The sequence below is a fragment of the Seriola aureovittata genome, chromosome 23 (genome assembly GCF_021018895.1).
Source record: "Seriola aureovittata isolate HTS-2021-v1 ecotype China chromosome 23, ASM2101889v1, whole genome shotgun sequence".
NCBI classification, from domain to species: domain Eukaryota; kingdom Metazoa; phylum Chordata; class Actinopteri; order Carangiformes; family Carangidae; genus Seriola; species Seriola aureovittata.
The window spans coordinates 17,040,065-17,063,387 of NC_079386.1; the positions used below are offsets into that span (position 1 = coordinate 17,040,065).

The 23,323-nt window shown below is 40.3% G+C and overlaps 1 protein-coding gene across 2 annotated transcripts; it reads left to right on the forward strand.

Moving 5' to 3' along the window:
• Positions 1 to 929: 929 nt before the first annotated feature.
• On the forward strand, positions 930 to 23,323 carry stk26 (serine/threonine protein kinase 26). 2 transcript variants are annotated; one of them, XM_056369511.1, is made up of 12 exons: positions 930 to 1,235; positions 14,124 to 14,192; positions 14,313 to 14,474; positions 15,008 to 15,064; positions 15,506 to 15,614; positions 15,812 to 15,969; positions 18,723 to 18,908; positions 19,770 to 19,912; positions 20,052 to 20,148; positions 20,531 to 20,593; positions 20,801 to 20,937; positions 21,541 to 23,323. In XM_056369511.1, the coding sequence occupies exons 1-12, from the start codon at positions 1,215 to 1,217 to the stop codon at positions 21,554 to 21,556; spliced, it is 1,218 nt and encodes a 405-aa protein (XP_056225486.1). In that variant the 5' UTR covers positions 930 to 1,214; the 3' UTR covers positions 21,557 to 23,323. The 2 variants fall into 2 exon arrangements, with proteins under 2 accessions (XP_056225486.1, XP_056225487.1); XM_056369512.1 differs by having other exon boundaries at positions 20,801 to 20,928.

Consider the following 23,323-nt stretch of genomic DNA (forward strand, 5'->3'; position numbering starts at 1 on the left):
GAATTCAGAGGAGTGATTTCTTTAGTAACGATCAAGCATTTATTTACATCAAATGAGGCACTTATAATCAGTGATAATAAAAAACTGTAGGATTCACTGGATCCATATGAAAAATGTGAGACACAACATAAATATATGTTTGCAAGACTAAATGCCCTGACCAGTTGTTGTAGTCGGTACAGGTATCTGGCCTATAGGAGCTTTGTGAGCTGGTGCTGGGGCTTCCTTGGTCGCAGAATCTGGGTCGTCATTCCAGCCTGCGTGGTCCTGCGCATCCATGTGGAGTTTCCTGACGCCACATGCACGTGGGTTTTAGACTGGCCCATGATAGAACCGGGACACAGAGCTCGAACTGTGCAGTGAGGTCCTCTGGGATGGGGATGGCTAAAGAGGCTCCTGTGTATGGTCCCGGGTCAACAAAGACTTTTTCAAATATGAGGTCCACCACATTCCCTGTTTGATAAAACACAAAAGATTTTGTTTACATTTTTTATTTTTTATTTTTTTTACAAAACAATGACTGAAAGTCTGTTTCTAACTACCTCCTGACATTTTCTTTACTCTATTTTGTTGTTGGTGGAACTGTCATAACATTATACCTGCAATACTGAATTTAAATTAAAAAATAAATAAATAAATAAAAAGAAAACGTGCTGTGTAAAACTGACACTGCGTCGCCAGTTGGTGGCAGTAATGCGCCTATTTCGTTGTTTGCCAACCGCCAGTAAACTTCAGAGAAGAAGAAGAAGAAAAAAAAAAGAAGAAGAAGAAGAAGACGTCGCTCCTCCCCTGAAGTGGGCAGTAACCTGCTCGTCATCAACAGTTTTTGTTACTGCAGTCTCTTAGGACGTGTGTGTATGTGTGTGTGTGTGTGTGTGTGTGTGTGTGTGTGTGTGTGAGTGTGAGAGAGAGAAAGAGAGAGAGAGAGAGAGAGAGAGAGAGAGAGAGAGAGAGAGAGAGAGAGAGTGTGTGTGTGTGTTTGTAGTTTGTTCGTTTCTACCGTCTTTGCAAACTAACCGCCGTTTCTACCGGATACGTTATTCTTCGTTAGTTAGACCAGTTTTCTTCTTCGGACTTCTCTTTTGTGCGGTAAGCTCGAAGTGGAAATATAAAAGAAAGCAAGAACCAAAGAAGAAGAAGAAGTAGAAGAAGAAGAAGAAGAAAAAGCACCCAAACCTGGAGGAGGAAAAGGGCGTTCATACTTCGAAGTAACCATGGAAGTTCCTGGTATGCAGGTAAGTGGAAAGGTGGACGCGAGGGTAGATTTGAAGGTGTTTTGTTGGTCTTTTTTTATTTTATTTTAGCGACGACAGGAGCGAAGCAAACCAGTTTGTCAACAGTGGAGGTGACATTGTGCAACTACAGGCCATTTCCTATGTGTTTTAAAGCCGTTTCAAGGTGTGTATGCGATATAAAAAACGTCCAGCACTCTTTTATTCAAATGAACTGTCTTCAGCCTCACAGCGTCTCTATAATGTTGATTTAATAACGTACGGAACCGTTTAAACCCAGTTTAATCAACGTTTGAGTCGCTTCTCGCACTAGCATGGGTAGAGTGACTGTAGTCCAGACGTTGGTTCTCCAAATTAAGTTCATAGCTACCTCATGCTCTTTACGTCTCTTATAAATGTGCCTTTTCTACTCCACAGTGAGTTTATGGTGATCTTATGCTGTTTATTTGTCTTAGGATATCTCTGTAATATTCTTATAGTGAGTTATAATGCAGCTTTGCCACTCCTTAGAGAGTTAACACTGATCTTATGTTGTTTAAATCTCTTATAATATCCATTTAATGTTTCGATAGTGACTTATAAAGGGACTTATAGTGACTTATAATGCAGCTTTGCCACTCCTTAGAGTTTACACTGATCTTATGTTGTTTAAATCTCTTATAATATCCATTTAATGTTTCGATAGTGACTTATAAAGGGACTTATAGTGACTTTTTGGTGTTTATTTATCCACATACGTTCCTCTAATGGTCTTTTATTTCCCCACAGTATTTATAAAGTAACTTAGATTGTGTTGGTGGTACTCCGAGTTGACTTTACAGTGACTTAATGGTGTTTATTATCACGAAGTATCCCTATAAGATTCATTTAGTGACTTAAAATGTTACTTTTGTACTTTATACTTAAGATGTCCATGTCATACACCCCTATAATAATTTAAATTGCAACTCAGATACTCTGGTGGAGTTTACAGTGAGCTTAAGTTGTTCATAATGTTCATATAATTACTTGTTATGCGATGGTGGTAGTGTAGAGTTTACAGAGATATTCTGGTGCTTGTGTCTCCTAAGCTGGTGCTCCATACAGACTTCACATTGTTTTTTTATCAACCATTATTATGCCCTAATATTCCTACATTCACTTACCGTGTGTCTGTGGTGTCCTGTACTGAAGTTACAGTGACCTTGTGTCACTCTTAGATGCTTCAAATTTCTTTTTAAGGACTTTTTAATGTGATTCCATGACTGTAATTTTCCCACAGTGACTCACAGTGTCTTAGAGCTTATTTTAACATTTTAATAGCTCAGTATCTTTATCTACTTTATGATAGGGGGCTGTAATAGGACTGCACTCACACTAAGTTCTAGGTGTGTCCGTGCCTCTGTGATATCCCTACATTACTTCTTTAGTGGCCTATATTGTGTCTATGTTGCTCGGTAGTGACTTTGCATTGTTTATGATCTTTTATTGGAGGTGTTACTGCGGGACATTCTGCGCCACATACCCGGTTTAACATTAGATTTATACGATGGCTCATAGGATTACACTTGTTGTGGTTTATTGAAGGCAAATGAGTAGATGTGCTGCTCTACTGCCACTTAACGAGGTGTGTGAGGTGAGTTATAAGCCTGTTAAACCTTTGCGTACGGCCTCTTGTTTGGCCGGCTCTCAGGTGTGTCTACCTGTGGGACTGGCTGCCTGGCTGTCAGCTCTCTCGCTCTGCTGGCTCTGTTCGTCCCAGGTGGGCGGGAGGGGAAGTGGTGTCACAGGCTGGTTAAAACAACACACACCTGACGCCCGGCAGCTGCAGCAGCGAGGCGGACAGGAACGTCTGTGTTGTACCCGACAAAGAGATTGATGATACATAATGGGACGTGTTGTGTAACGCTGAAAAACAGTATTCCAGTTTAGACTAAGGCTGCAACTAATGATTATTTTCATTATTGATTCATGTGCAGACTATGAAAGTTAAAAGATTGTCCCAAAGAATTTTACAGAGCTGAAAATGACATCTTGTAATGTCTGATTTTCTGCAACCAAAACTCTGCAAATATTCAGTTTTCAGTGAGATGTGTCAAAGAAAAGCTGCAAATCTGCTCTTTTGAGGGTCTGAAATCTGCAAATATTTGTAATTCTTTTAATCAAAATAATTGCAGATTGTTCAGTTCAGTTATTTGGATGTTAACGACTTAATCACATCGGTTTCTGGTAACTTAAAGCTGCTACAGTAAATATTTTTATGCTAACAATGACTGTATAATGCGATGTAACACAGTGCGCTCGTGCGTAGGAATACGGTAGTTCGTAACGTCGAATAACCCGAACTTTTCCTTTAATAGATCCATGAAAGAAAGACAGAAAAGGTCGTCGAGGGAAACAAATTGTTGCGACCGCGGGCGTCACAGTTACAGATCTTTGAACCACCGGGGCGCCTCACTTTTTTCCTTTTTCTCATCAATAGACGACATTGTGTTGTTGTGAAATCCCAACTCTTCAGAAAATGTTTTCGATAGCGTGATTGACATCAGGTGTCTGACAGTTTTGTGGGTTATTGGCTCATCACAAGCTGTATTCTGGTGCCCACATCCTTTTCAGCGGAAAGACAAAACATCACATATAAAAGCAGAAAAATTAGCCTGATGTCATTTTGAAATTGTGTAATCATTACCGAAGCTGCTCAGCTGACTCTGTTATTTACAAAGCTTTCACAGTCTGTTAATAATGCGCTTCATTGTTCGGCTGTAACATTTGCTTCCTTGGGCATATGTTTTTTTTACAAGGTTTCTCAGGATAAAACACAGTGAATTATTGCAGAAGCCTGAAATAGACCAACAGTTTGACAGAAGACACTATTACACTTTTTAATGAACATAAACATTAAATGATCTGCCCCCTTGAAAACGATCCATAGAAAAACTATTGATTGTTTTCATCGTCCGTTAATCCTCCAGTTGTTTTTTCTCTGTAAATCATCATTTTGTCGATAAAATATCAGATATTTGTGTAATTTTTGCTTTGAAAGTGACTAAGACGATGAAAGTCGCCGTACACTACACAGCTACAGACAAAATATTTAATCATTCAATCTATTTGACTCTCTGCGCTCTAAATGAATTGATCACGGGATTAATTTTGATCTGATTTATTCCTCTTATTGCGTAATCTAAAAGACTGTGTCGCAGCGTCGGGACATAAACAAAGCCGTTAAGAGGTTGTAAGCTCAGTGAACCAGTATCCCAGCCTCAGATACCTACACTAATATCTAGTGAGGTTCTACTGTTTTCTACTGTTTTCTACTGTTTCACGTTTGCTGGCTTCAGCTTCTCGGATATGAGGCTTTGTTTTCTCTTGTTTTTTGGTGAAATATCTCAAGAACAATTGGACGTATTGTTCTGAAATTTATTATAGACATTCACGGGATCCTCAAGATGAATTGCAGTAACTTTGATGAGCCCTTGACTTTGTCATCTGTGTCTGCAGTGACGCTCCTGTTTGTCCTGCCTGTTGGGGCTAGTTCAGTCCTTACATCACACATGACTCAGTGTCTACAGCTGATACGAGGCAGCGTGGATTTCAGTTTTATTGTTTAATTGGTTGATGATGTGCTGGTCGTTTATGGGAAACCCTTAGAGTGATTCAACATGGTCAGGTACAAGGAAACACATTTTTATTGCCGCTTTTGAAACGACTGTTTGGTTAACTGTCAGTAACGTGGGTGCCAGCGGAGAGTTTTAGTGTCCTGTTATGGTTTGTTGCTGTTTCACTAAGACTAATGGAGGTTAATGGTTTTCTCTGTTGTTGCTGTGAGAAGAGGAGGAAGTGTGCTCTGATTAAGTTTGGTTACTTAACAAACCTTGAATTACTGATACGAGTTTAACAGGGAAAAAGACACATTTCCATGATGGAGAATCAAATATCTTTGGGTTTTTAACTGTTGCTCAGACGAAACGAGACAAATTAAAAGTCCACCTTTATTTTCTGATAGTTAACAGACAAATGAGCTAACGATTAATCAAGAAAATGATTGACAGATTAAAGAAAAGAAGCCATATTTTTCACATTCGTAAACATGCATGCGAAAGGAAAATATTCAAACCCAACGACAGTAGCATCACACGTGTTCAGTTCTTGAGTAAATGAACCTAAATGCAACATCAGATGCTGCAGATAATCACATTTTTCCAAAATACAGCCTGTTACATTTGGTGTATTTTTAAAACTTTGGTGTTTTGTATTGGATATATGTTCAGTTTATAATGACAGACCCGCTACGGTTTTTAAGGGATTAAGGGCAAAGTTTCATAGTAGGATAGGACCTTAAACACATCAGAGTAGAGGAGAGTTCAAACTTCTCCGTGCTGGAAGCCTCTTCAAGCGAGGCGCTGGATCCCTACTGGCTTCAGAGTTGATGTTTTCAGCCGACCTCTGACCCTGCTCCATGAAGAAAAACAGAGAAGAGAGGACTTCCTGTCTCTCTGGTGAACTGTAACTCTTTCGGCTCACGAGTTTCAGCCAAACGTTCCCGCGCTCTCGTGTCGAACCCTTCCCGTACAGTACAGTATATTACAGGTTGTCTGTGGCGTGGCTGACATTGCGGGGAAGCCATCTGCAGGCGTGTCCTCAGAGATGAGCCTGATCAAACACCAGGGAGTGTCCTCCTCCTCCTCCTCCTCCTCCTCCTCTTCTTCTACTCTTTGTAATCTCCACGACTGCACCTTTCTCAGAGCTCCAGTTCTCAGGCGTCCCGTCGTCACATAATCACTGCCTCCACTCTGTATGTGTGTGTGTGTTTTTGTTTTGTTTGTGTGTTTCTGGGTGAGAAATGATCGGCAGCCAGCAGCTCAGACGCTTGTGAGTTTTGATTCTGGAGGGTGAGTCAGTTTTTCTGGGGTGTGAATCATAGCAGAACATTTCTTACTCTCCCCTGTTTCTGTATTTTGGTTTGTTTACATTCACATCCTCCTCGACCACAACTTGTTTACAAGAGTGTGTCATTATAGGCGAATAAAATAAAGTTTGTTATTTAAAGTTAGAGCAGAAATGATGAGTCTGTTGACAGGAAATGGATCAGGAACCTTTGGTAATCAATTAACTGTAGTTTCAACTGAAGTTTCTGCATCTAAATTGTGATTATTTGCTGTTTTTCTTTGTGGTACATGATAGTAAATCAATAATTTGGGTATTTTAAGGCGACTAGTATGTAAGCCTGAGTTCTGCTGTATTTTAACCCGTGCTTTGGGAGTGGATGACTCAGACTTGTTGTACATCACGTTTAGAATAATGAGTTTTGGGGGGAAAAAAGGATCCCGTCACGTTTTTGTCACCGGAAATGCGACATGACCACAACGTGGTTGAGGTCTTCACATGATGCGTCTCCGCAAAGGTCATTTTTTCAGAATGCTGTGTTTGTACTTCCTCCTCCCAGCAGCTGTGACCTTTGACCTCCAACACACACACACACAGAGCCTTTTTTTTTTTGTTTGGGTATTTGGACACCACTTGTTAGTAAAAACATAGAGCTCGCTCTCTCTCTCGTACAGAGAGTTTCCACGGCCTCGTCCAAGTTTTTTTCCTGGGCAGCTGAGTGTTTGCATGTTGGACCGACCGGAGTTCACTCACCTTTAAAAACCCAGCTCTCCACCTCTCTCTCTTTGCTCTGTCTATCTGTGTATCTTTGACCTGGATCTACCTCTTATCACCTGTGTTTCCCTTATCACCGTTTGACCTGCAGCTGTAAAACTCAGGTGTGTGTGTGTGTCCGTTTCTCTTCAACGCTGCTCCTCTGTAATATGTAAATCCTCTGTTTCTATTTGAACCCGGTCTAATGTGATGGAAAATGTGATATAAAATGGCTTGATATTGTTCAGCAGTTCACACTAACAGTGTGAGTGACATCTTTTAAACATGTAAACATTTTAAAACGAACCTTTATCAGAGAGCCTGTCCTGTTTTAGTTTAGTTTTATTTGACTTTTCATTCAGTTTTAATCGTTTATCTTCCATCACTGGAAATGGAAATCTTTTTATCTTCTGTAACATTGTGATGTCACAACAAAGCAGTCACCAAGCCCCGCCCACCTGGACCCACCATCCAAACCTTGTAGGGTTTTGTTTCTCTGAGTGTTTTACCTGAAAACAGTCAGCCAATCAGAAGAGAGGCTCAGAGCCCCTCTATTCTGATTGGCTTACCGATCTGTTGTTACTACACCTGTTGTGGTGTGAAGTGACGTCTTCAGATGTTGTTTTGTCCGTCCAACAGTCCACGACCCAAAAATACGCCGTTGACCATCAAGTGTGATGAAGAAAAAGATCTAATTCTGACATTCGTGAAGCGGGAACCAGCGAGCGTTGAATTAAAAAGATAATTTAATTAATCAAAAATAGTTACCACTTAATCTTCTGTTGATCAACTGATCTATCAGCTCTAATATGATTTTCTGCTTTATTAATATAATTTGAGTGGAAATGATTTCAGCAGAAAATTCAGCATCATGTGATATAAGATGATTATATGTTGAGATCTGACAGCCGAGGTTTTTGTTTTGAGAGTGAAGCAAAGAGCGGATGCGGTCGGTTCAGTCATACAAGATCAGACAAGTTCCTCTTTTTAATTTTGATTTGTGTTTTTGGTGTCTTTATATTTACAGCATATGACCAGCTGTCAGTACTTTCTATCCTTGTCTCATATCAGGAGGTCTGAGCTCCTACAGTTCATGTACATCGTTCTGTTAGTCATAGGAAAGTTTAAAAGATGTTGGTTGTTTTGATTTAGTCATTGTTAGCTTGTGAGCTAGCTAAAGTGATCTGCTGAGCTAACTGTCACTGAAGCAAGAATCTCTTCCTTTTTGTAAGCAAACTACTTTTAAAGGAGCCTATGTAAATTTTTTGCTATTGCTACATAGCTAACATTAGCATTAACAGCTGTTTACTTACCAGTCTCCAGAGGTGGTAAGCAACCCTCTTGTTTTGCTTTTATTTCTATCAGTTTTACTGAAGTTAGCATGCTTACCAGCTAGCCCCAGCCCGGTCGGCCCGTCTTGTCACTTTCCGATACCGAGTCACTGTAGCGTCCAGTCAGAGGACGTATTATAACCTCTTGTCTTCTAAATGCAATAACTGAATGTCTTGACAAGGCTGGTAAGTACATAGCTGTTGGTGCTAATGTTAGCTATGTAGCAATAGCAAAACTAACAAATGGCTCTTTTTAACTCTTTTCTGACATGAAAAAAAACAAAAAATGTATTGATAAATTAGGAAATATTAAACAAAGCGGCGACATACCTGCCCAGTTCATAGGTTTCACTTTTTCCTGCCAAACTTCCTGAGACTGGGAGTCGTGTGTTCGCTCAGTATTTGGGTACAAACTTGCATTAGTAGTATCTATAAATATCATCTCTACACCTTTTGCTCTTATGCAACCAGTATCAGAAAACTCCAACCTCCATTTTTTTCCCAGTTGGTGCTGTGGTCGTCCTGGTCCTGGACCTCGCCAAAAAATGGTTTAATCAGACCAAAGAATATGATGAAGTATAATCTTGCAGTTTTGTTTTTATTCTTGGATGTCGTCCATAGAGGTTGAGTTAATGCAACGCCCTGATCAGTGAAACACCAGTTTCCACAGATAACCCCCGTGCCAAGTCAGAACCCGCCTGTTTCGTCAATGCAAAGGTTGCGTAAATAACGAACCGCATCACATCATTTATGGAGGACGAGCGCTGCACCTTCTGTTGTTGCTTGTACGTCTCTTCCTGTAGCTCCTAACCACCGCTGCAGCTCTGTTTCTGCTCATGTTCAGCAGCCTGTTGAAGCTCTTATTGTTCAGGCAGTCCCTCGCCATGTTGGAGCCGTGTCCATGTCCTTTTTATTACCTTGTTCATGCAGGTAGCCTTATTTTGAAATTACAGGTGTGCTCACTGTAGTTGCATTGAGATTGCACTTTAGCGACTTTGTTTTGATGCTGCTAGCTGGTTAGCCATCTGACACTTTGTTCAGGTCAATGGATGCGCAGTGAAGACACACCTCAGTAATCTTTCTCTGCTTCACACTTGATTGGCAGTTGTTTAGTAACTTCCCAGTGCACTTCCCTGAAGGCAGCATGATTTTAAAAGTGGGAGCAACATAATCTAAACTCGCACTCTTGACATTGTGTCCTTGGTTAAACATTGGCAAGAAACACAGTTTTTTAAATCTGGGAAGTGGGTTTGTTTTTGCAGTCGTCTAATTCTCCTTTAATATCTGTAAATGATAAGCTACAATTAAAACTCCCAGACGTCACGTTTAACTAACTGTTACTCAAAGATTAGTTGAAGAAACATTAACTGAACGATGGTAGTTGGTAGTTTTACTTGTTATTCCTGTATCTGTCATACAGTCTGTAATGTCTGTTGAATATTTAACTTCCTCCTCTTGTCCAGATGTTGTTCTTTCACCGCGCTGAGACAGAACGGTCAAAGTGTCGCCTCTCAGGTTTATATAATCCCTCCAATAAGTGCAGTCTGTGCAGTTTATTTGTTTGTCTTTTATGTGTTATCCTGTAAACTTTCACCAGTTTTAGCCAAATAATATGGTTATAATATAGTATATAAAGATCTGCTGTAATGTCAGTGTTGTAACCAGTGTTGCATAATTATGAAAGAGCTTCTCAGAAGTTTTGGCGGTAATCACACATGTGAATTTGTGACTGAAAATAACCTCAATGAAATGTGTTGCATTGAGTATTGTAAATTCAACTTGCTTAAAATCAAATGGTTCATGACTTGACTCAGATTTGGTCCTAAAATCACTGTTTGTGTTTAGTTTATTTATTTTATTTTAATGTTTTTGTACCGAAACTCAAACTGGACAAACAACCCCGTTCTTACGATAGAAGAAAAACCAAACAGATCATTAAACGTTGGCTGCTCATCGAGGTGAAACCACACAGAGTTTGAAGGTTAAAGGAAAACTGGAAACACAATCTTGTTTCAGTGTTTTCTATTGGAAGCAAATACTGGCATGATAAGAGAGAGAGGGAGAGAGAGTCCATAGTCTCTCGCCCCTGCCCTCCGGGGGAAACCCCACGGTTGGTTACTATGACATTACATCACCATTATTTATCTCGCGCTTCCTTATTGGCTCGAGGTGAATCATGAGGCGTGGTTATTTAATCCCGATCAAACGCACCAAAGAAAGAATCGACGTTACGTCACAACCTGAATCGTATTTTTGTGACACGTCGCGGAAACAAACTTCAACCGCTGCTTGGAAAATTGATTAATCGTTTAGAAAAATTTGAATTTGAGGATTTTGTAGATTTTCCTTGTCTCACAGGAAACTGAAGATCTTTGGGTTTTGGACAAAACGACACATTAAATGGCGTCACCTTGTTTCGTGATTAATTTTTTAATTGAATAAGAAGCAGAAAATTTATCAACAGTGTCAATAATCATAAGTTGCAGACCTAAAACAGATTTTGGGAAGCTGAAACCAGAGAATATTTACCATTTTTACTTAGTAAATAACTTAAATGATTGATTGATTGATTGATTAATAATAGGACGAGGTGGTCCACGTACACCTGCACAGGTGTTTTAAATGACGGTGTCTGCGTCAGACCTCTGCTCAGGCTGAAAATGGGCGAACTGCGCTGGCAATTGCACAACGTCACTAAACTTCACCTGCTTACAGGAATGATAAAGATTTGGAATATGTTGTCCTGTAATTAACAGTCGTAAAAGAAAAATGCCATCAGGAGATAAAGGGAGAGACACGTGTTCCTCGGGCGGACACGATTATTTCACAGGAAAAAGCCAAAACTTTGAGCTGCAGTTGGCGTTAAGAGGAAAAGTCAGATGACCAGCACTCAGGATATTCATCACTTGATATTTCAGTCTGAACTGAAGCAGGATCGACTCTGTCATTTCCTTATAAACTACAATTAACTACAGTGCAGAAGCTCATTCATGTGACGTCGCAGCAGCTGCTTCAGGAAAATGAGCCACTGAAGCAGCTGCTATAAGTTTAATGATCACCTGCGTTTACGACGGAAGACAAAGTTGTTTTATTGCTCATTATAGATATTTATGGGCTGTAGTTTTACCGCTGTTCACTCTTCACCAAAAAATAAATACGACAAGTTCACGATCCTCATATTGAAACACTTCAAACAAACATTTGCTGTTGTTTTATTTTATTTTGATGTGCACAGAGCAGACGCAGACAGGAGAGGAAGTTATACGTTGCGGTTATTTTCTACTTTGAGTAGAATTTAAAATCTGTTTCAGGAAGTGATCTGTGAGGCTCCTTTTGATGCTTTATGGCCTTTAAAGGGTGTGTGTGTGTTTAGTGTGTGTGTGTTTAAAAATAGCCGGACTATAAACTTCGTCGAATCGCATCCGTCCATAAAACTTGTAGAAATTAAAAGCACATTTTGGAGGTTTGTTTTTCTTCAGGTCATGTTTGTTTTCATACGTTGGCGTCGTCATGAGCAGCTTCTATGCATCTGTGTTGTGTGTGTGTGTGTGTGTGTGTGTGTGTGTGTGTGTGTGTTACACAGTGATTCCCGTGTGTTATTATATCTCTGTTCCTCTCTCTGTATTCACTTTGCTTCTTCTCATCCATCTTCCCTTCGTCTCTGCACTGAGCTAAAAGTATCATTAGACACTAACCACTGTATTTGCTGACAGGGTGTGGCAACACTGTGGGCACTGTGCATGTACGTGTGCATGTACGCGTGCATGTGCATGTGCATGTGTGTGTTGTGACTGTTCCTTTTTTAGTTCAGAGAGGAAGCTCAGCCAGAATCATAGGAGTATCATACGCGACTGTGGGTGTGTTTGTTAAATGTTCTCCCAAATAATATGTGTGTGTGTGTGTGTGTGTGTGTGTGTGTGTGTGTGTGTGTGTGTGTGTGTGTGTGTGTGTGTGTGTTGCCCTGACTTGCATAACAAATGCCTGTTGAGGTCATGATGTGATGGCAGCACTTAAAACACTGAGACTCTCTCAGCAGCTCAGACTAACAGGGAGTGGAGCTACTTGACCGCACAGTGGAGCAGCTGATTTACTGATACCGAGCTGCAACAGTTGGTTGATTGATAGGAAATTTAGGTTATTGGCAACTGTTTTTGATTATTAAATAGTGGTTTGAAAGAAAAGAATCAAACATTTAGCTTCTCAAATGTCAGGATTTGATGCATTTTGTTGCCGTACATGAGAGTAATGAGTGTGTTTGTGGTTGTTGGATGAAACTTTTACATTTTAAGACATTAACTTTGGCTGTAGGAAATGATAAAGGACAAATTTAAAAAATATAATTACTGATAAAAAGATTCATTTTCATCAGTTAAGTGAGAAAATGATGAGAAGCTTCACCCATAGTGAAAATAATTGTTAATTGCAACCCTATATTGGTTGCTATAGTAACGTGTTGGCTTGATGATGATGTTTCTTAAATACCTGTAGTTCTTCCAGTTATGTCTTATGAATTATTCTCTCTGGTTGGTTAAGTTGGTTGTTTTTGTTTGTTCACATTAATCAATAAATATAAGAAAAAGGTGAAACACATTCTCTCAGGTGTTTCACATGAGACTGAGGAAGTCAGAGTCAACTCAAAATTACATTGTGTATATATATATATATATATATATATATATATTTATACTTGTTGACACAAGTTCTGGAACTTGCTGACTAACAGAACTGATGTTGATTAGCTACAGCTGATAAAATCATCGGCTACAGTTGAAACTTTCACATTAAAACTGTAAACATCACACTCATACACTGTGAAACTGCAAGTTCATGTTTGTAGAACATTAATTATAAATAAGCCTTAATGCACCTTAGCTTCTGGATATCATAAGTCATGTTAGCCGCTCTGCTAGCAGCCCGGCCTGAGTGTTGTAATGCTGATTATTTAAGCGCGGTCACGGCTCCCAGAGGATAAACCCCTGAGGTGTAGACGACTCCTGGCAGGAAGCAAATGTACTTTTCCACATTAGAAATAAAACGCTTGCCGAGGACATTCGTGCTCCCCAGAGGACGAGCCCTTTGATCCGTACGATCATGTGGCCTTGTGGACGAGGCATAAACAGAACTCTTATTGTGAAAAACCTCGGGGGGAGTTAAAATGTGACATAGTTTGTTTTTAAAGTTTTAAAGCACAAAGTGGAAAAAGTGATATTCGTAAACTTCACGGTGACGTTTGTTCCTGTAAAGTTTCTGCCTTTTTACGACCGCAGCAGAGTTTAGGAAATGAATGTAAGCCCTCAGAGATAAGTATTGTGTCTGTGTGTGTGTGTGTGTGTGTGTGTGTGTGTGTGTGGTGTGTGTGTGTGTGTGTGTGTGTGTGTGTGTGTGTCAGGCAGCTGAGCATGTTCAGTTCCTGTTATCTTTAACTGCCATGCTTGTTTCCTTCTGCGTTTTATGGCTTTTTTTTGATTGTGTGTGTGTGTGTGTGTGTGTGTGTGTGTGTGTGTGTGTGTGTGTGTGTGTGTGTGTGTGTGTGTGTGTGTGTGTGTGTGTGTGTGAAGCTCTGCGGTGACAACATGTCGTGTCGCAAAGCCGTGTGTGAGAAAATAAGAGTGAAAGTCGACGGGAATGTGATGGAAACACTCGTCGTTGCTTCACTGTAGGTGCAGTAACCTCGAGCTGCTGCTGCTTCTACAACAACACCTCTGCTTTTATGCAAATATTTTATTTTACATTAAATACATTAAACATTAAATAAATGTATATAAAAATAAAAACAAGTGAAAGTGAAAACATTAAATAAAAAGACGTAAGCTGAACCCTTATATAAATATTCAAACAAAGATTTCTGACTCGGTCGAAGACGGTTTTGTTTATTTTTTATTATTCTTGTGAATATAAACTACTATTAGTGAAATGTTGTTTTTGTGTCTCCTCTCCTCAGAGTTCTCAGATTGATCCGGAGGAGTTGTTCACTAAACTTGATCGCATTGGAAAAGGATCTTTCGGAGAGGTGAGAGGTCAATTTCTCACATTTTATTTTATGATCAAACCCAGTTTATTGTTAGTTATTTATTATCTTTCTTTCTTTTCACTTTCCCTCCTCCTCTTCCTCCTCCTCCTCTTCCTCCAGGTGTTTAAAGGAATCGATAATCGAACCCAGAGCGTTGTTGCCATAAAGACCATCGATCTGGAGGAGGCCGAGGACGAGATCGAGGACATCCAGCAGGAGATCACAGTTCTCAGTCAGTGCGACAGTCCCTACATCACCAAGTACTACGGCTCCTACCTGAAGGTAAATCTATAATCAATAATCTGATAAAAAAAATAAGGATTTCTTTATGGCACTGGACTGCGATGCAGATCATGGGAAGTGTAGTCTTTAATTTTACAGGTATTGATGAATTAAAAGTGATGACATTTGGAGAAACAGGATCTCTAACTGAGACACGAGCTGCTGATTGTCTCCGGCTCGCTCTGTTTGTTCTGAATGTGTGCAGATTGCATTGAGCAGATTTTTTTTTTTTTTGTGGAAGAATTTGAAACCGGTTTGTTTACGTCCAATGTTTTCTTCTTCTTCTTCTGCCTTTGTCGGCACATTTCCACTCTGGTTTGCACGTTACCGCCACCAGCTGTCGATGGCGAGAAAAGCATAAACAAACAAAACAAGTGGCAGCGACTGTGAAACAACACGTCTGAGATACATGAAAAAACATCGGTCAAATACATTTAAAGATGATTTTGACAGTTATAGACGTTTTGTAATGAAAAGAACCTTTAATTCAAGTGTTCATGGAAACTATGATTCATTCCTTGTTTTTCTTTCAGGGCAGTAAACTATGGATCATCATGGAGTATCTGGGCGGAGGATCAGCGCTCGACTTGGTGAGTGTCAGAACCGATTTTAATTCAGTTAAATAACCGTACTTTAATCTTTTAGCAGATTATTTTCTCAGTGTGAAAAAATAAACAAATAAAGCTTTCAATTCAAATGGTCACTTTAGTGCCACCTTCTTAATAATGATTCCTTCAGTTGAGTCAGAAACATTTTGGATGAAATGTGTGAGTCTGTAAACGAGTCGTCAGGGAAAAATAATAATAAAGTTGTAAATGGATCTGATTAAAATATAGAAAATAAACTGCAGGACGTCTGATCCTGTTATTACCTCATGTTCTGTGTCCACACTTGTTTTAAATGAAACTGAACAGGGTGTGTTTGAGTTCCTACCTACAGCCTTCGGCATATCGGTGCATGTTTTACGTGTGTCATTAATTTGTGTGTGTGTGTGTGTGTGTGTGTGTGTGTGTGTGTGCGCGCACGTGCAGCTGCGGGCAGGTCCGTTTGATGAGTCTCAGATCGCCACCATGCTGAAGGAGATCCTGAAGGGGCTCGACTACCTGCACTCGGAGAAGAAGATCCACAGAGACATCAAAGGTAGCGAATGAGATTAAACGCCACGCACCCACTTCCTGTTTAAACTGCGTCGCTTAAATGATCAAGCGTGTTGAAAGAAGAGATATCAGAGGGGTTCTTCACAGAGAGCTCTGATTGGACAGGGCTCCTTTTACAGCTACATAAAGCTTGATTGATTAATCAGAGTCAGGATTAATAATGACGATAACTGTCTGCAGCCGCCAACGTCCTGCTGTCGGAGCACGGCCAGGTGAAGCTGGCCGACTTCGGCGTGGCCGGTCAGCTGACGGACACGCAGATCAAGAGGGAAACCTTCGTGGGAACGCCGTTCTGGATGGCTCCCGAGGTCATCCAGCAGTCCGCCTACGACTCCAAGGTCAGTCGCATGTTTGTATGACATCACTCAGACAGGTGCGCACGTCTGCACCTGCTAAATCTCACACGTCACTTTCACTTTATTAGGAACGCCTGTAACCGACTCTAACACAACTGTTCTGCCATAAAGTCGACTTTTATGAACTTTATAAACTTTATTAAGGTGGAATTTATGGCAGAGCAAACCTGGTGTTCCTCAGGGTGAACTGGAGATGTACTCCGCCTTCACCGGGGTTTGCCTGTTGCCTTGACAACCGCAGCCCACGTGGCGTTTGTTGTCGTCTCCTGCTTTGAGGTCGTTTGCATCGTTTCCACAGACTTAATGGTTTTATTTGCATGTGACAGAAACACACACACACACACACACACTGTCCTGGTGTGTTGTCTCTAATCTGTAATCACCCTGGTAATGACCCGGTTGTTTCATGGGAGGGGGCTCCCACTTCTTCTTCTTCTTCTTCTTCTTCTTCTCTGTTTGTTCAGTCGGCACAAAGCGACTGTGCCGATACACTGCAGGGAATGACTTCAGTGATGAATGCACATCATTCAGACAAACATTCATAGCTGCACCTGCATACACACACACACACACACACACACACACACACACACACACAAAAGTAAACAGCTGATTCAATGTGATCAGTAACCAGTAACTAAGCAAACACACGTCTGTATGAAATTACATAATTAGGATCTACTCCGTCTTTGTTTGTTTCAATACATGTCCGGGAAACGGGGTGTGTGTGTGTGTGTGTGTCTGTGTGTGTGTGTGTGTGTGGGGGCTTCGTCATGTTTTGTAAATAAGGTAAACCCAATAGGGTGTGTGTGCACTTTGTGAGCTTGATGTGGTTTGATTCATGCTGGTGTGTGTAGTTGGGTGTGATTTACAGGGTGTGTGTGAGTGTGTGTGTGTGTGTGTGTGTGTGTGTGTGTGTGTGTGAGTTTGTTATGAAGTCACGATTCTTACACAATTCTCTCACATATTTTAATATTGATTAAATGAACCGTCAGTTTTTAATAATCAGAAATGGACAAATGTTTTGCACATGAAAGTGACGTCCTCATCTGACACCCCGCCAAAGTAAAGGTATAAATCTCATGATAATTATAAACTGTATTTGTCCAGCACCTTTCAATGATGACATGCACCAAGTGCTTCACATGAAAAGACATCGATGTAAAACGAGATGGAATAATAATAAAATGAAATAAAAAAGTAATTAAAAGAAATGGTACAACTCCTGCTTTTATTTTGTAGTCGTTTCACTTTTTATCGCCATGACAACGCAGCGTTAGAGGCACCATGTTGTTGTAGTAGTGAGGTGGGGTTTTATTTTAAACTCAGTTTTCTATAAAGAGAAGACAAAGTCCGACTTGTTCAAATACCACAGACGGTTCTCAGACTCAGAGTTACGTAAACAACAGACGAAACCTGATCAGTCAGAACAAGAAGACTGCCATTGTATTTAAAGGAGTGTGTGTGTATGTGTGTGTGTGTGTGTGTGTGTGTGTGTGTGTGTGTGTGTGTGTGTGTGTGTTGTTCCTGATGTCTGATCTCACAGCACATTTGTAGTTTTAGGCACAAAATGTCTTGTGCACTAAAAACTTTTAATGATGAACTTGCTAGAATATGACGTCGTGGGAAATTCACTTTATTGCTGAGAGTCAGTTGAGAAGACACTGAACCAGGAGACAGCTAGCTTAGCGTAGCTTAGCTTAGCATAAAGACTGGAAACGGAGGGGAATGGCTAGCCTGGCACTTCTGAAACTTTGCTTTTACAGACAGATGTGAGATGTTTGGACGGAGCCAGGCTAACTGTTTCCCCCTGATCCCAGTCTTTATGCTAAGCTAAGCTAATCACTTCCTGGATAGAGCTTCAGATTCATCAGACAGACGTTAGGTGTGTGTGTGTGTGTGTGTGTGCGTGTGTGTGCGTGTGTGTGTGTGTGAGTGATCACAAGCTGCCATATGTTCAGTGTGTAACAGTAATGGAGCTGGTCAAATTAACAAACGGTGACCGAGCATCCTCCTGTAACGTGACTCTGAGCAGCAGCTCTGCTACGACTGTACAAGGTGTGTGTGTGTGTGTGTGTGTGTGTGTGTGTGTGTGTGTGTGTGTGTGTGTGTGTGTGTGTGTGTCGTCTGCTCCTCATCTGTGCTGACACATGGTTATTGGAGCAAATTGAGAAGACGTGACATTCAACCTGTGTGCATTTGTAACGTCTAGATATGTGTATGTCCGGCTTTGTGTTTACGTGTGTGTGTGTGTGTGTGTGTGTGTGTGTGTGTGTTCTTCTCCAGGCTGACATATGGTTAGTGTGTGTTACAGATGTCATCCAAACAAAAAAAAGTCAAACTCACAACTCTCCTCCAAGCCACCTGACCGACCCTGTGTGTGTGTGTGTGTGTGTGTGTGTGTGTGTGTGTGTGTGTGTGTGTGTATATGTGTGTGTGTGTTTGCCTTCTTGTATAAACAGTCATGTCACCTTGACTCTCAACACGTCATGATACAGACCGAACAAATCACGTTAACATCTTTGTACAGAACATTAATCACCAATTAAGGAATAAAGACTAAATTCCACCTAAACTCTGTGGAGATTTAAACCCTGAACCGAAGGTTTTTAAAGTTGTCTGTAAAACTTTAGTCCAGTTTTCTTTCTCCTGAGCATCAGCTGTCGTCAGTTTGGATTTGACACAGACAGAAAATTCAGAATAATGAGAATAAAACTCTGTGTGTGTCTCCGCAGGCCGACATCTGGTCTCTGGGCATCACGGCCATCGAGCTCGCCAAGGGCGAACCTCCGAACTCGGACATGCATCCGATGCGAGTTCTGTTCCACATCCCCAAGTCTCCGCCTCCGACGCTGACCGGAGATTTCTCCAAGAGCTTCAAAGAGTTCACCGAGGCCTGTCTCAACAAGGACCCTGCCTTCGTAAGAGACACACACACACACACACACACACACACACACACACACACACACACACACACACACACACACACACACACACACACACAGCTGGTCAGGAGCTCTGTATGAAGTAGATCATTTTAAACGCTGCTCTTCTTCTTTAAATCCTTGATAAAAATCTAAAAAATAAAACAAACTAAACTAAAAAGTTCTGCACATTTTAAGGTGCTTGAACTTTACATGAACGTTTAATGAAATACAATCCATCATTAAAGGTTAAAATAGAGGTTCAGTCATGTGACTTCACCAGAGCACAAAGTCCAAATCATGAAAAGAGTTTTTGTGCAGCAGAACGTTTTAAAGTTTTTATTTTTAAGAGCAGCTCCAACAGTAAAATGCTGTTGACACGTTGATGCATCAGCGTTGATCGTCACAGGTTCACTGTCAAACTGATTCTTTTACTTTCAGGTGCATTTTGAATATTTTGATGCACTTTGACTCATTGGAGTATTTTCACATTGTGATAATAAAACTGTGACTTAACTAAAGGATCTGAATCCACCAGTGTTTTTGTAGTTGGACTTCTACACAGTTGTTATTGTTGTTTGTTAAGATAATTGATTTTGTACTTTATTGACTTGTTTTGACTCTTTAAAGTAACTTTTTAATTCCTTTTTCTCCGTCATCTTGTTGAGCCTTTTGTGAACTTGATGTTGAGTCATGGGAAACTTTCCACAGGTTTCTTTAGTCTCTAAGATCAGGTGTTTTGAGTCATGTCATCCATTTGAACTTTACTGTGTGATCGGTGGCTGCGTCTTGCTGCCCCCTGGTGGCCGCTGTCCGTCTCTCCTCTGCATATAAACCATCTCTCTCTTCCTGCAGCGTCCCACGGCCAAGGAGCTCCTCAAACACAAGTTCATCGTCAAACACTGTAAGAAGACGTCCTACCTCAGTGAGTTGATTGACAGGTTCAGGAGGTGGAAGGAGGAGGGGCACAGCGACAGCAGCTCCGACGACTCAGACAGGTGATTTTCTTACTGTTGTTGAAGCAGTAACTCTTGGCTTGTTAGTTTTAACTGATGATGGTAAAGATATTTATTTAGTCTCTCAGGAATCTGCTGCAGCACTTAATAAAATATGCTGTGTGTGTGTGTGTGTGTGAAGTGAGTCCAGCAATAAGGAGAACAGCGAGTCTCCCGAATGGTCCTTCACCATCGTCCGTAATAAGAAGACGGAGGGCAGGAAGGTTCTCAACGGGACGGTCAGTAACATCTGCATGTGATGAATTCTGAGAAAAGAAAATACAGGCTGTTTTGAAGAGTTAGAGAAACAAGAAGCTGCAACATCTGTGCTGCTGTGTTTGTTTAAACTACATTAAAATATGTAAATTTGTCCTGAAGCTCAGGAAAGGTTGTAGAGATGTGAAGTTAAACAACTGTGGGAAACAGTTTTTATTCCGTCTGTATTGAACAAAATAAAGGAAGGAACATGTGAGTTTTAAAAATGGAAGATAACCCTGTTTACATTTTCGCTGTATAGAAATGCATTGAATGAAAATCCTTACCTTTTTTTTCCCTCTTCATCCTCCTCTCCTCCTCTTCATCCTCCTCTTCATCCTCCTCTCCTCCTCTTCGTCCGAGCAGGTTCAGGATCAGCTGAGTAAATCTGCCAGTCTGACCACAGTCATCTCTCCTGTGTTCACCGAGGTCAGTACACAGACACTGTGTGTGACGTCTCTATAGAAACGTTATAGTGACACATTAAATATAAAAACCTCTTAGTCTCATTTTCTGGGGAATTCACAAAAAAACAATCAGAAATTACCAGAGTGTGACTTTAAAAAAAGGTTTTCTCTTTTCACGGCCTTTTTGTTATATAAATTAAATTAAAAACGGACTTGACTTCTCCCGCAGTTGAAGCAGCAGCACAAGGAGCACTCTGAGCAGCGCCAGGCCATCGAGGAGCTGGAACGCAACATCCGATTGGCTGAGGAGGTGTGTCCAGGAATCACGGACAGGATGGTCACGCACATCATTGCCAGGTACCAGAAGTACGTTCATCGGTTTCCCTTTTTTCCTTCCGTGTCCCTGCTTTCCTTCTCGCTTCTTCACACGACGGCTTTATTTTTGTGAAGGTCGTATTATTTCATCAAAGAAGAATTTCATTATCAATAACATCTGGCAGTTATTATCTTTGATAGTGAATTGATTGTTCAGTGTAGAAAATGTCAGTTGATAATGAAAAATGTTTGTCTTTAATCCCTGAAGCCGAAGTTAAAATCATCTAACTTCTTGTTTTGTTTGAGCAACAGTCAAAAAATCCACAGATGCTGCGTTCACTGTCGTAGGAAATTGGAAAACTTTAAAAAGAATTGAATTTTTTTTGGCTTTTATTATTGACTAAACTATCAATAATCAACTAATATTTTCAGCTCTGGGTAACTGGTTGGTTTCAGGGTGCGTGGGAAATAATGAAACTCAACAACAAGCTCTCATCCTTAGTATTGATCAGAACAAGATGTCCGTGTCTTCGTCCTTCAGATCATTTGTTTTACCAAACGTCTCCCTCTCTCTCTCTCTCTCTCTCTCTCTCTCTCCCTCTCTCTCTCTCTCTCTCTCTCTCTCCCTCCCTCCGCCTGGTTTCTCTCCGTCAGATTCACGACCAACTGAAGGACGGAGAGATGGAGGGAGGAGGAAAAATGAAGAGAGACTGTGTCTCCGTACGGTGACGCTGCTGGATGATTGGAATCAGAGGAGATTTGCTGTGCGATGTCTCCTCGCTGTACACACACACAATCACACACACAATCACACACACACACACACACACAATCACACACTTGCACATACACGCACACACACACACACACACTACTAATGTAATATATACACTATGTATTATATATATACATATATGTACACTGCTGCTGGTTGAAGACCTTTTTTCTCCCCAGATTCAAAAGGCAGCTGCACTTTTGAATTTTTGAAAGTACGACCCGGTTTGTCAGTTGGACTCGTGGTTTTCATTTCCCGTTTTTAGGGTCATGAACTTCTCGCTATTTCTTTCTTTTGCTTTTTTTTTTTTTTGTTTGTTTGGTTTTTTTTTTTTGTAATCACTTGTTTTGAATTTGTTTAAAATGAAGCAGACCATTTTGTCAGACTTAATTCATAAGTAATCTTCTTTAACTCCGTATGTGCCTTAAGTCATTTTTCTAAAAGAAGACGTCACTTTTTATTTTAGATGTTTTAGTTGAAACCGTACACAGATAATATATAGGAGAGGGTTCTTGTCCATCAGCAGTGGTATGGTTTGTGTCATGGCTTGCCTTGGCCTTGTATATTTCTCTGTTTGTTGAGTAGCACTTCACACAGTTTATATGCCATATTGAATTTTTGTTGTCGTCAGTGATGTTTTTTGATTACAGTTCCCTGATCCCACAATTCACTTCACATCTGTTCTTCAAATGTAAAAAATTCAGTTTTCAAGGTTAAATTTTGTCATTTTCACTCTGATTTTACAGTAATGAAAACTTGAAAAGCAGATTGCTCAGTTTTACTCACGAATTCGTACGTTAACTATTTTGAACATTAAAGGAGAAAAACTTATCTAAAATGGTACACACTTTCTGAATTTCAGAAACATTTTTACTTCCAAGTTTCCAATTTTAAGGAAGCTACAAGACATTTACCTGGATAGGCAGCTAGTAGCTTGCTAACCGGTTAGCTAGCTAGCTAGCAGGATTTAACTGTCAAATTAGCTAGCTAGCTGTTCACAAAGTAACTAACGTAATTTAACTGTTATATCCTCATGGTTATTAAACTAGTTAAGATAAAATTACAATTTAAAATGTTCAAAATGGCTGCCAACCGGTAACATTGCACAACCGTTAGCATCAAAATTGGTAGAAAATGGTGAATTCTCGTTGTTGCTTTGAGTCTTGAAGTAATATTACTGGAAGAGTTTTGTTGCTTTGTGGGATGTCAGTTTTTCCAAAACAATTCTGGTTAAACTAAGATTTTCTGGAAAGATCTGCTCACGAGGCACAAATGCGTCCGTCGCTCGCTTGGGAAAAGTCTGCGTCTGTTTTCCATTATGCATCGAGTTTGGGAAAACGTTGAGAGCTGTCAACTTGTGTCTGGATGTTGATTTGTTTTTAACATAATTCTTGATGTGTTAGGTTTTTTTTTTTGGAAAGTAGCACAGGTCCTTTTTTCGAGAAGCATGAAGGGAGCTGTAATCAAAGGTATGACTGAAAGTTTGTACCAAAGACACTATAAACTTGGTCATTGTATATTTTTGTCTTTTTATATATCATAAGGGATACAGTTAATACTTGTCGAGGGGGGAAATGTAAAATGAAAGATGTAAGATTTTACTTTTTTTTTTGTAGCGGGACTTAGAGTTTTATGAATAAATATTTAAGTTTGATTGAGAAA

Coding starts and splice junctions, on each gene's coding strand:
- stk26 (XM_056369511.1), top strand. CDS start 1,215: ATGGAAGTTCCTGGTATGCAG. Junction 15,065..15,505: donor GAGGATCAGCGCTCGACTTG/GTGAGTGTCAGA, acceptor GCGCACGTGCAG/CTGCGGGCAGGTCCGTTTGA. Junction 15,970..18,722: donor AGTCCGCCTACGACTCCAAG/GTCAGTCGCATG, acceptor GTGTCTCCGCAG/GCCGACATCTGGTCTCTGGG.